Source organism: Heptranchias perlo, chromosome 19 (genome assembly GCF_035084215.1).
Source record: "Heptranchias perlo isolate sHepPer1 chromosome 19, sHepPer1.hap1, whole genome shotgun sequence".
Classification (NCBI taxonomy): domain Eukaryota; kingdom Metazoa; phylum Chordata; class Chondrichthyes; order Hexanchiformes; family Hexanchidae; genus Heptranchias; species Heptranchias perlo.
This window is the reverse complement of record NC_090343.1, coordinates 442,157-454,242: the sequence shown is the minus strand read 5'-3', so window position 1 is coordinate 454,242 and position 12,086 is coordinate 442,157. Positions and strand designations below refer to the sequence as shown.

The following is a 12,086-nucleotide window of genomic DNA, read 5'->3' as shown; positions in this document are numbered from 1 at the left end:
AGTTCCAAGGGAATTGTATTCAATGTAAATGATTTCCTGGGGATTGTATTCAATGTGAAACAGTTCCTGGGGAATTGGATTCAACGGGAAACATTTCTTGGGGAATTGTACCCCAACGTGTAGCAGTTCCTGGGGAATTGTATTCAATGTGTCTCAGTTCCTCGGGAATTGTGTTCAATGTGAATCAGTTCCTGGGGAATTGTATTCAATGTGAATCAGTTCCTGGGGAATTGTATTCAATGTGAATCAGTTCCTGGGGAATTGTATTCAATGTGAATCAGTTCCTGGGGAATCGTATTCAATGTGAATCAGTTCCTGGGGAATCGTATTCAATGTGAATCAGTTCCAAGGGAATTGTATTCAATGTAAATGATTTCCTGGGGCATTGTATTTAATGTGAAACAGTTCCTGGTGAATTGTACCGTAACGTGAATCAGTTCCTAGGGAATTATTTTCAATATGAATCATTTGCTGTGGAATTGTATTCAACGGGAATCAGTTCCTGAGGATTTGTATACAATGTGATTCAGCTCCTGGGGAATTGTATTCAATTAGAATCAATTCCTGGGGAATTGTACCCCAATGTGAATCAGTTCCTGAGTCAGGATAGGAGAGAATTAGGTAAAAAATTGGAAATCTTAATTTTTAATTGGGAGCTATATTGAAGCGTGCAGTGTTGGTAATTTCTCCCTAATCCACCCGTAAGTAATATCAGTGATTTATCTGATCCCATCAGTTCCTCGCTGTGTGGTTAGGTTAGAATACCCTCATTGTGCAACGATTCTACTGACAATACTCCGAATGTGATGTCCTCTTACACTGTGCTATCTCTTCCCAGTTATGTCAATATCTCAGTTAATACAGAAAAAACTTTGTAGAAACTATTTAATTGCCTTATGTGACAAGAACTTCCATAGGCTTAGGTTTGAATGTTGCATCTAGTTGCTTGGCTCAGTGAGCAGCAGTCTCGCCTTTGAGTGAGAAGGTTGTGGATCAAGTCCTGCTCTCGCATATAATCCAGGCAGATGCTCGAATGTAAGTCTGAGGGTTTGCTGCATGCTTGGAGATGTCCTTTGGCTGAGATTTTAAACCCATACCACAACCTCCTGTTGGTTCAGATCGACATTAAAGATCCCACAGCACTATTCAAAGAGGAGCAGAGAGTCCTCCCAGTGTCCTGGCCAACCGGTGGCAGCTAGACTCAGACTGTCATTCATATCATTGCTGTTGACGGGAAAGTGGCTGCAACAACAGGATGGAGAACAATGTGGAGTGGAGTGGTGTGAGGTGATGGTGAGGAGAGGGTAGGAGGGAGTGGTGGGCAGGGGAAGGGAAGGGTGGAAGTGGGGGGAGTGGAGTGGAGGGGAGAGGAGTGGGATGAAGTGGAAGGGACGGGTGTGGTGCTTTGAGATGATTTTGAGTGAGAGGATAAGGAGGTGTAAATATTTTCATTGTTTGTCACAGGGTAAGGTTGAGGCTGAGATGCACTTGCTGACCCTGGAGGAAGCTGAAAAAAGTCCTGTTGGTCTGGGCCGGAAAGAGCCAGAACCACTGGACAAACCCAAGTAAGTGAAACATTCAACAGGTTGGACAATGTGGAGGGAGCAAAGGGGTTAATATCGTGAGAGTGAACGGTCAGTGTGTGTGGAGGGAGTGGAGGGGTTAATAGCGCGAGTGTGAACGGTCAGTATGTGTGGAGGGAGTGGAGGGGTTAATAGCGAGAGTGTGAACGGTCAGTGTGTGTGGAGGGAGCGGAGGGGTTAATAGCGAGAGTGTGAACGGTCAGTGTGTGTGGAGGGAGCGGAGGGGTTAATATCGGGAGTGTGAACGGTCAGTGTGTGTGGAGGGAGCGGAGGGGTTAATATCGAGAGTGTGAACGGTCAGTGTGTGTGGAGGGAGCGGAGGGGTTAATATCGAGAGTGTGAACGGTCAGTGTGTGTGGAGGGAGCGGAGGGGTTAATATCGTGAGAGTGAACAGTCAGTGTGTGTGGAGGGAGCGGAGGGGTTAATATCGTGGGTGTGAACGGTCAGTGTGTGTGGAGGGAGTGGAGGGGTTAATATCGAGAGTGTGAACGGTCAGTGTGTGTGGAGGGAGCGGAGGGGTTAATATCGTGGGTGTGAATGGTCAGTGTGTGTGGAGGGAGCGGAGGGAATAATATCGAGAGTGTGAACGGTCAGTGTGTGTGGAGGGAGCGGAGGGGTTAATATCGTGGGTGTGAACGGTCAGTGTGTGTGGAGGGAGCGGAGGGGTTAATATCGAGAGTGTGAACGGTCTGTGTGTGTGGAGGGAACGGAGGGAATAATATCGAGAGTGTGAACGGTCAGTGTGTGGAGGGAGCGGAGGGGTTAATATCGAGAGTGTGAACGGTCAGTGTGTGCGGAGCGAGCGGAGGGGTTAATATCGAGAGTGTGAACAGTCAGTGTGTGTGGAGGGAGCGGAGGGGTTAATATCGTGGGTGTGAACGGTCAGTGTGTGTGGAGGGAGCGGAGGGGTTAATAGCGAGAGTGTGAACGGTCAGTGTGTGGAGGGAGCGGAGGGGTTAATATCGAGAGTGTGAACGGTCAGTGTGTGTGGAGGGAGCGGAGGGGTTAATAGCGAGAGTGTGAACGGTCAGTGTGTGGAGGGAGCGGAGGGGTTAATATCGAGAGTGTGAACGGTCAGTGTGTGCGGAGGGAGCGGAGGGGTTAATATCGAGAGTGTGAACGGTCAGTGTGTGCGGAGGGAGCGGAGGGGTTAATATCGAGAGTGTGAACGGTCAGTGTGTGTGGAGGGAGCGGAGGGGTTAATATCGAGAGTGTGAACGGTCAGTGTGTGTGGAGGGAGCGGAGGGGTTAATATCGAGAGTGTGAACGGTCAGTGTGTGTGGAGGGAGCGGAGGGGTTAATATCGGGAGTGTGAACGGTCAGTGTGTGTGGAGGGAGCGGAAGGGTTAATATCGGGAGTGTGAACGGTCAGTGTGTGTGGAGGGAGCGGAGGGGTTAATATCGTGGGTGTGAACGGTCAGTGTGTGCGGAGGGAGCGGAGGGGTTAATATCGAGAGTGTGAACGGTCAGTGTGTGTGGAGGGAGCGGAGGGGTTAATATCGAGAGTGTGAACGGTCAGTGTGTGTGGAGGGAGCGGAGGGGTTAATATCGTGGGTGTGAACGGTCAGTGTGTGCGGAGGGAGCGGAGGGGTTAATATCGAGAGTGTGAACGGTCAGTGTGTGTGGAGGGAGCGGAGGGGTTAATATCGGGAGTGTGAACAGTCAGTGTGTGTGGAGGGAGCGGAGGGGTTAATATCGGGAGTGTGAACGGTCAGTGTGTGTGGAGGGAGCGGAGGGGTTAATATCGGGAGTGTGAACGGTCAGTGTGTGTGGAGGGAGCGGAGGGGTTAATATCGAGAGTGTGAACGGTCAGTGTGTGTGGAGGGAGCGGAGGGGTTAATATCGAGAGTGTGAACGGTCAGTGTGTGTGGAGGGAGCGGAGGGGTTAATATCGGGAGTGTGAACGGTCAGTGTGTGTGGAGGGAGCGGAGGGGTTAATATCGAGAGTGTGAACGGTCAGTGTGTGTGGAGGGAGCGGAGGGGTTAATATCGAGAGTGTGAACGGTCAGTGTGTGTGGAGGGAGCGGAGGGGTTAATATCGGGAGTGTGAACGGTCAGTGTGTGTGGAGGGAGCGGAGGGGTTAATATCGGGAGTGTGAACGGTCAGTGTGTGTGGAGGGAGCGGAGGGGTTAATATCGGGAGTGTGAACGGTCAGTGTGTGTGGAGGGAGCGGAGGGGTTAATATCGGGAGTGTGAACACTGTCAGAGCTGGAAAATGTTACAAATACGCCAACAACAACAACTTGCATTTATAAAGCGCCTTTAACTTAGTAAAACCTCCCAAGGCGCTTCACAGGAACGACTATCAAACAAAATTTGACACTGAGCCACGTAAGGACATGCTAGGACAGGTAAGAGGTAGGTTTTAAGGAGCGTCTTAAAGGAGGAGAGAGAGGTCGAGAGGTGGAGAGGTTTATGGAGGGAATTCCAGAGCTTAAGGTCCAGGCAGCTAAAGGCACAGCTGCCAATGGTGGAGCGATTAAAATGGGGGATGCAGAAGAGGCCAGAATTGGAGGAGCACAGAGATCTCAGAGGGTTGTGGGGCTGGAAGAGGTTACAAAGATCGGGAGGGTCGGGGCCATGGAGGGATTTAATAACAAGGATGAGAATTTTAAAATCGAGGCGTTGCTGGACTGGGAGCCAATGTAGGTCAGTGAGTACAGGGCTGATGGGTGAATGGGACTTGGAGTGAGTTAGGATATGGGCAGCAGAGTTTTAGATGAGCTCAAGTTTACAGAGGTTGGAAGGTTGGAGGCCGGCCAGGAGAGTATTGGAATAGTCGAATCTAGAGGTAACAAAAGCATGGGTGAGGGTTTCAGCAGCAGATGAGCTGAGGCAGGGACGGAGAGGGGCGATGTTACAGAGGTGGAAGTAGGCGGTCTTGGTGATGGAGCGGATATGTAGTCGGAAGCTCATCTCAGGGTCAGTTAGGACGCCAAGGTTGCAAACGGTCTGGTTCAGCCTCAGACAATGGCCAGGGAACGGAGTTTGTGACGGGGACCAAAGACAACGGCTTCAGTCCTCCCAGTATTTAATTGGAGGAAATTTCTGCTCATCCAATACCGGATGTTGGACAAGTAGCGTGACAAATGAGAAACAGTGGAGGGGTCGAGGGAGGTGGTGGTGAGGTCGAGCTGGGTGTCGTCAGCGTACATGTGGAACCTGACGTTGTGTTTTCGGATGATGTCGCCGAGGGGCAACATGTAAATAAAAAATAGGAGGGGGCCAAGGATAGATCCTTGGGGGACTCCAGAGGTAACGGTGCGGGAGCGGGAGGAGAAGCCATTGCAGGAGATTCTCTGGCTACGACTGGATAGATGAGAATGGAACCAGACGAAGGCAGTCCCACTCAGCTGGACCACGGAGGAGAGGTGTTGGAGGATAGTGTGGTCACTGTGTCAAAGGCTGCAGGCAGGTCGAGAAGGATGAGGAGGGAGAGTTTACCATGGTCACAGTCACATAGAATCATAGTATCATAGAATACAGCACAGAAGGAGGCCATTCAGCCCATCATGCCTGTGCCAGTTCTTTGAAAGAGCTATCCAATTAATCCCACTCTTCTGCTCTTTCCCCAGAGCCCTGCAAATTTTTCCACTTCAAGTATTTATCTAATTCCCTTTTAAAAGTTATTATTGAATTAGCTTCCACCACCCCTTCAGGCAGCGCATTCCAGATCAAAACAACTCACTGTATAAAAAAAATTTTCCTCATTTCACCTCTGGTTCTTTTGCCAATTGCCTTAAATCTGTTTCCTCTGGTTACCGACCCTCCTGCCACTGGAAACAATTTCTCCTTATTTTCTCTATCAAAATTCTTCATGATTTTGAACACCTCTATCAAATCTCCCCTTAATTTTCTCTGCTCTACAGAGAACAACCCCAGATTCTCCAGTCTCTCCACATAATTGAAGTCCCTCATCCCTGGCACCATTCTAGTAAATCTCCTCTGCACCCTCTCTAAGGCCTTGACATCCTTCCTAAAGTGTGGTGCCCAGAATTGGACACAATACTCCAGCTGGGGCCTAACCAGTGTTTTATAAAGGTTTAGCATGACTTCCTTGCTTTTGTACTCTATGCCTTTATTTGTAAAGCCAAGTATCCCATATGCCTTTTTAACAGTCCTGTCAACTTGTCCTGCCACCTTCAAAGACTTGTGTACGTATGCCCCCAGGTCTCTCAGTTCTCTGTTCCTCCACCTCCTTTAAAATTGTACCATTTAGTTTATATTGCCTCTCCTCATTCTTCCTAATAAAACTTCACACTTCTCTGTGTTAAATTTCATCTGCCATGAGTCTGCCTTTTTCACCAGTATGTCTATGTCCTCCTGAAGAGTGTTACTATCCTCCTCACTGTTTACTATATTTCTGTGTTTTGTGTCATTTGCAAACTTTGAAATTATACCCTGTTTTTCCCCAAGTCCAGGTCATTAATTTATATCAAAAAGAGTAGTGGTCCTAATACTGACCCCTAGGGAACACCACTGAATTCTTTCCTCCAGTCTGAAAAACAACCCTTCATTACTACTCTCTGCTTTCTGTCCCTTAGATAATTTTGTATCCATGCTGCCACTGTCCTTTTAATCCCATGGGCTTCAATTTTACTAATAAGTCTATTAAGTGGTACACTATCAAAGGCCTTTTGAAAGTCCATATATACATATCAACCGCACTACCCTCATCAACCCTCTCCGTTACTTCATCAAAGAACTCAATCACGTTAATCAAACACGATTTGCCTTTAACAAATCCGTGCGGGCTTTCATTTATAAATCCATATTTTCTAAGTGCCAGTTAATTTTGTCCCGGGTTAATGTCTCTAAAAGTTTCCCCACCACCCGTGTTGGGCTGACTGGCCTGTAATTGCCAGGTTTATCTCTCTCCCCTTTTTTGAACAGGGGTGGTACATTTGCAATCCTCCAGTCCTCTGGCACCACTCCCATAGCTAAGGAGGATTGGAAGATTGTGAGCAGATCCTTCACAATTTCTTCCCTCAGCAACCCAGGATGAATCCCATCTGGACCAGATGACTTTTCTACTTTGAGCATTGCCAACCTTTTTAGTATCTCCTCTTTATCTATTTTTATCGTATCTAATTCCTCTGCTACCTCCTTCTTTACTGTGATGTGGAGATGCCGGTGATGGACTGGGGTGGACAAATGTAAGGAATCTTACAACACCAGGTTATAGTCCAACAGTTTTATTTGAAAATCACAAGCTTTCGGAGGCTTTCTCCTCCGTCAGGTGGGTGTGGGATTCCCTTTACTGTGACATTGGCAGCATCCTCTTCTTCAGTGAAAACGAATGCAAAGTATTCAATTAGTACCTCAGCCATGCCGTCTGCCTCCCTAATTGGCCCCTCCCATCCTTTGACTACCCTTTTGCTTTTTATATGTTTATAAAAGACTTTTGTGTTCCCTTTTATGTTACCCATTAATCTATTCTCATATTCTCTTTGCCCCTCTTATTTCCTTTTTCAGTTCTTGGTTTGGCTCTCTACTGAATTATGAACCCAACACTTATCATAAGCCTCCTTTTCCAGGGAGCTCTGGTTTTGGGTGCCCTTTCTTTCCTCCTCGTGGGAATGTGTCTAGTCTGTACCCAAACAATCTCCTCTTTGGAGGCCTTTCCATTGGTCATTTACTGTTTTACCTGCCAATCTTTGATTCCAACCCATCTGGGCCAGATCCCTTTTTAACTCACTGAAATTAGCTCTCATCTAGTTGAGTATTTTCACATTTAATTTTTCGTTGTCCTTTTCCATAACTACTGTAAACCTAATGATATTGTGATCACTGTTTCCCAAATGCTCCCCCACTGAAACATGCTCCACTTACCCCATTTCATTCCCGAGAACTAGATCCAGCACTGCTTCCTCCCTCATTGGACTGGAAACATACTGATTGGGAAAGTTCTCCTCTCTGCCCTTACATTGTTATTTTCCCAGTCTATATTAGAATGATTGAAGTCGCCCATTTTCACTACTCTTAAAGTTCTTGCATCTTTCTGCAATTTGCCTGCAAATTTGTTCCTCTATCTCCATCCCATGATTTAGTGGCCTATAGTACATACCCAGTAGCGTAATCGCTCCTGTATTGTTTCTTCATTCTAACCAAATAGATTCTGTCTTTGAACCCACAGGTACATCATCTCTTTCTGGTGTTGTAGCAGTATCTTTGATCAATACTGCCACCCCCCACCCCCAACTTCCATTTTTTCCTTCCTTATCTTTCCTGAATACATTGCAGCCAGGAATATTAAGCACTAAATTCCTCCCTTTTTTTGAGCCAGATCTCTGTTATTGCCACCATATCATGGTCCTATGTGACTACTTGTGCCTGCAGCTCACCAACCTTATTTCCCACACCCCTTGCATTTATGCACATGCACTCCAAACTCATCTTAGTCTGCCTCGCATTTCCCCCATCTGATCCCTGCTATTTCTGAACTATTGTTTATTCGAGTGCTGTTTGTCTCTTCCAGTCCTCCGTGCACCTTGTGTCTCCTTTCTAATGCTTCATCTTAGTGCCCCACCCCCTGCTGAATTAGTTTAAACCCTCCCCCATAGCACTAGTTAGCCTCCCTGCGAGGACGTTGGTCCCGGCCATGTTGAGGTGCAACCAATCCATCTAGTACAGGTCCCCCCTTCCCCCAGAACTGGTCCCAATGCCCCAGGAATCTGACGCCCTCCTTCCTGCACTATTTCTCCAGCCAGGCGTTAACCTGTCTACATAAGAACATAAGAACACAAGAAATAGGAGCAGGAGTAGGCCATCGGCCCCTCAAGCTGCTCCGCCATTCAACAAGATCATGGCTGATCTTCTACCTCAACGCCATTTTCCTGCACCATCCCCATATTCCTTGGTGCCTTTAATATCTAGAAATCTATCAATCTCTGTTTTGAATGTACTCAATGACTGAGCCTCCATGGCCCTCTGTGGTAGAGAATTCCAAAGATTCACCAACCTCTGAGTGAAGAAATTTCTCCTCATCTCAGTCCTAAATGTCCTACCCCTTATTCTGAGACTGTGACCCCTGGTTCTAGACTCCCCAGCCAGGGGAAACATCCTCCCTACATCTACCCTATCGAGCCCTGTAAGAATTTTGTGTGTTTCAATGAGATCACTTCTCATTCTTATAAACTCTAGAGAATATAGGCCTAGTCTACTCAATCTCTCCTCATACGACAATCCCGCCAACCCAGGAATCAGTGTGGTGAACCTTCGTTGCACTCCCTCTATAGCAAGTATATCCTTCCTTAGGTAAGGAGACCAAAATTGTACACAATACTCCAGGTGCGGTCTCACCAAGGCCCCATATAATTGCAGTAAGACATCTTTTTTCCTGTACTCAAATCCTCTTGAAATAAAGGCCAACTTACCATTTACCTTCCTAATTGCTTGCTGCACCTGCATGTTAGCTTTCAGTGACTCATGTACAAGGTCACCCAGGTCCCTTTGAACATCAATATGTCCCAATCTCTCACCATTTAAAAAATACTCCGCATTTCTGTTTTTCCTACCAAAGTGGATAATTTCACATTTTTCCACATTATATTCCATCTGCCATGTTCTTGCCCACTCATTTAGTCTGTCTATATCCCCTTGAAGCCTCTTTACATCCTCCTCACAACTCGCATTCCCACCTAGATTTGTGTCATCAGCAAACTTGGAAATATTACATTTGGTCCCCTCATCCAAATCATTGATAGAGATTGTGAATAGCTGGGGCCCAAGCACCAATCCCTGCGGTACCCCACTAGTCACAGTCTGCCAACTTGAAAAAGACCTGTTTATTCCTGCTCTCTATTTTCTGATTGTTAACCAATTCTTAATCCATGCCAGTATATTACCCCCAATTCCATGTGCTCTAACTTTGTTCACCAAACTCCTGTGTGGGACCTTATCGAAATCCTTCTGAAAATCCAAATACACCACATCCACTGGTTCCCCCTTATCTATTCTACTAGTTACATCCTCAAAGAACTCCAATAGGTTTGTCAAACATGATTTCCCTTTCATAAATCCATGTTGACTCTGCCAAATCCTATTATTATTTTCTAAGTGTCGTGTTATCACATCCTTTATAATAGATTTATAATGTATCCCAGGCTGTTAAAAGAAGCCAGGGAGGAAATAGCAAAGGCTTTAACAATAATTTTCCAAACTTCACTGGATACAGGCATAGTGCCAGAGGATTGGAGGACTGCTAACGTTGTACCAGTGTTTAAAAAGGGAGCGAAGGATAGATCGAGTAATTACAGGCCAGTCAGTCTAACTTGGTGGTGAGCAAATTATTCGAATCTATTCTGAGGGACAGGATAAACTGTCACTTAGAAAGGCACGGACTAATCAAGGACAGTCAGCATGGATTTGTTAAAGGGAGGTCGTGTCTGACTAACTTGATTGCATTTTTTGAGGAGGTGACAAGGAGGATCGATGAGGGTAGCGCAATTGATGTTGTCAACGTGGATTTTAGCAAGGCTTTTTACAAGGTCCCACATGGCAGATTGGTCAAAAAAGTAAAGGCCCATGGGATCCAAGGCAATGTGGCAAATTGGATCCAAAATTGGCTCAGTGCAGGAAGCAAAGGGTAATGGTCGATGGGTGTTTCCAGTGGGGTGCCGCAGGGCTCGGTACTAGGTTCTTTGCTTTTTGTGGTATACATTAACGATTTGGACTTAAACGTAGGGGGCATGATTAAGAAATTTGCGGATGACACAAAGATAGGCCATGTGGTTGATAGTGAGGAGGAAAGCTGTAGACTGCAGGAAGATATCAATGGATTGGTCAGATGGGCAGAAAAGTGGCAAATGGAATTCAATCTGGAGAAATGTGAGGTAATGCATTTGGGGAGAGCAAACAAGGCAAGGGAATACACAATAAATGGGAGGATACTGAGAGGTGTAGAGGAAGTGAGGGACCTTGGAGTGTATGTCCACAGATCCCTGAAGGTAGCAGGACACGTAGATAAGGTGGTTAAGAAGGCATACGGGATACTTTCCTTTATTAGCTGAGGCACAGAATATAAAAGCAGGGAGGTTATGCTGGAACTGTATAAAACACTAGTTAGGCCACAGCTTGAGTACTGCGCACAGTTCTGGTCACCACATTACAGGAAGGATGTAATTGCACTATAGAGGGTGCAGAGGAGATTTACGAGGATGTTGCCAGTACTGGAGAATTTTAGCTATGATGACAGATTGGATAGGCTGGGGTTGTTTTCCTTGGAACAGAGGAGGCTGAGGCGTGATTTGATTGAGGTGTACAAAATTATGAGGGGCCTAGATAGAGTGGATAGGAAGGACCTATTTCCCTTAGCAGAGGGGTCAATAACCAAGGCGATAGATTTAAAATGATTGGTAGAAGGATTAGAGCAGAAATTAGGAGAAAACTTTTCACCCAGAGGGTGGTGGGGGTCTGGAACTCACTGCCTGAGAGGATGGTAGAGGCAGAAACCCTCAACTCATTTAAAAAATACCTGGATGTGCACCTGAAGAGCTGTGACCTGCAGGGCTACGGACCAAATGTGGGAAAGTGGGATTAGGCTGGGTGCCTCGTTTCTCAGCCGGCGCGGACACGATGGGCCGAATGGCCTCCTTCTGTGCCGTAAATTTTCTATGATTCTATGAGATTCTAGCATTTTCCCTACTATTGATATCAGGCTAACAGGTCTGTCGTTCCCTGTTTTCTCTCTCCCACCTTTCTTAAATAGTGGGATTACATTTGCTACCCTTCAATCTGCAGGAACATTCCAAAATCTATAGAATTTTGGAAGATGATAACCAATGTATCCACTACCTCTATAGCCACCTCTTTCAAAATCTTGGGATGTAGATCATCTGGTCCTTGGGATTTATTGACTTTCAGTCCCATTAATTTCTCTAGTACTTTTTTTTTACTGATATTAATTTCTTTCAGTTCCTCATTCTCACCAGACCCTTGGTTCTCTAGTATTGCTGGGAGGTTTTTTGTGTCTTCTTCCGTGAAGACGGACACAAAGTATTTGTTTAAATTCTCTGCCATTTCCTTATTCCCCATTATAAATTCTCCCATCTCTGTAAGGGACCCACATTTGCCTTTGCCAGTCTTTTTCTTTTTATGTACCTATAGAAGCTTTTACAGTCCATTTTTATGTTTCTCGCTAGTTTACTCTCATTCTATTTTCCCTCTCTTTATCAATTTCTTGGTCCTCCTTTGCTGAATTCTAAAATGCTCCCAATCCTCAGACTTACTGCTTTTTCTGGCAACTTTTTATGCCTCTTCCTTTGATTGAATGCTATCTTTAATTTCTCTTGTTAGCCACGGTTAGACCTCTTTTCCTGTTGCGTTTTTGTGCCTTAAAGGAATATATATTTGTTGCAATTTATGTATTAATTCTTTAAATGCTAGCCATTGCCTGTCTACCATCATACCTTTTAATGTAGTTCCCCAATCAACCACAGCCAACGTGCGCCTCGTACCTTCGTAATTTCCTTTGTTTAGATTTAAGACCCTAGTTTCTGAT

The 12,086-nt window shown here is 45.9% G+C and overlaps 2 protein-coding genes across 3 annotated transcripts in view; one reads left to right on the top strand and one right to left on the bottom strand.

Annotated features, from left to right (window-relative positions):
• Nucleotides 1-12,086, bottom strand: part of LOC137335055 (zinc finger protein 239-like) — a 53,181-nt gene that overhangs the window by 16,883 nt on the left and 24,212 nt on the right. The window lies entirely within an intron of this gene.
• Nucleotides 1-12,086, top strand: part of fer1l4 (fer-1 like family member 4) — a 320,348-nt gene that overhangs the window by 293,035 nt on the left and 15,227 nt on the right. For both annotated transcript variants that reach the window (XM_068000123.1, XM_068000124.1), the window contains one exon: nucleotides 1,465-1,565. In XM_068000123.1, the coding sequence (XP_067856224.1) occupies nucleotides 1,465-1,565 (101 nt within the window). The remainder of the gene's footprint in view (nucleotides 1-1,464; nucleotides 1,566-12,086) is intronic.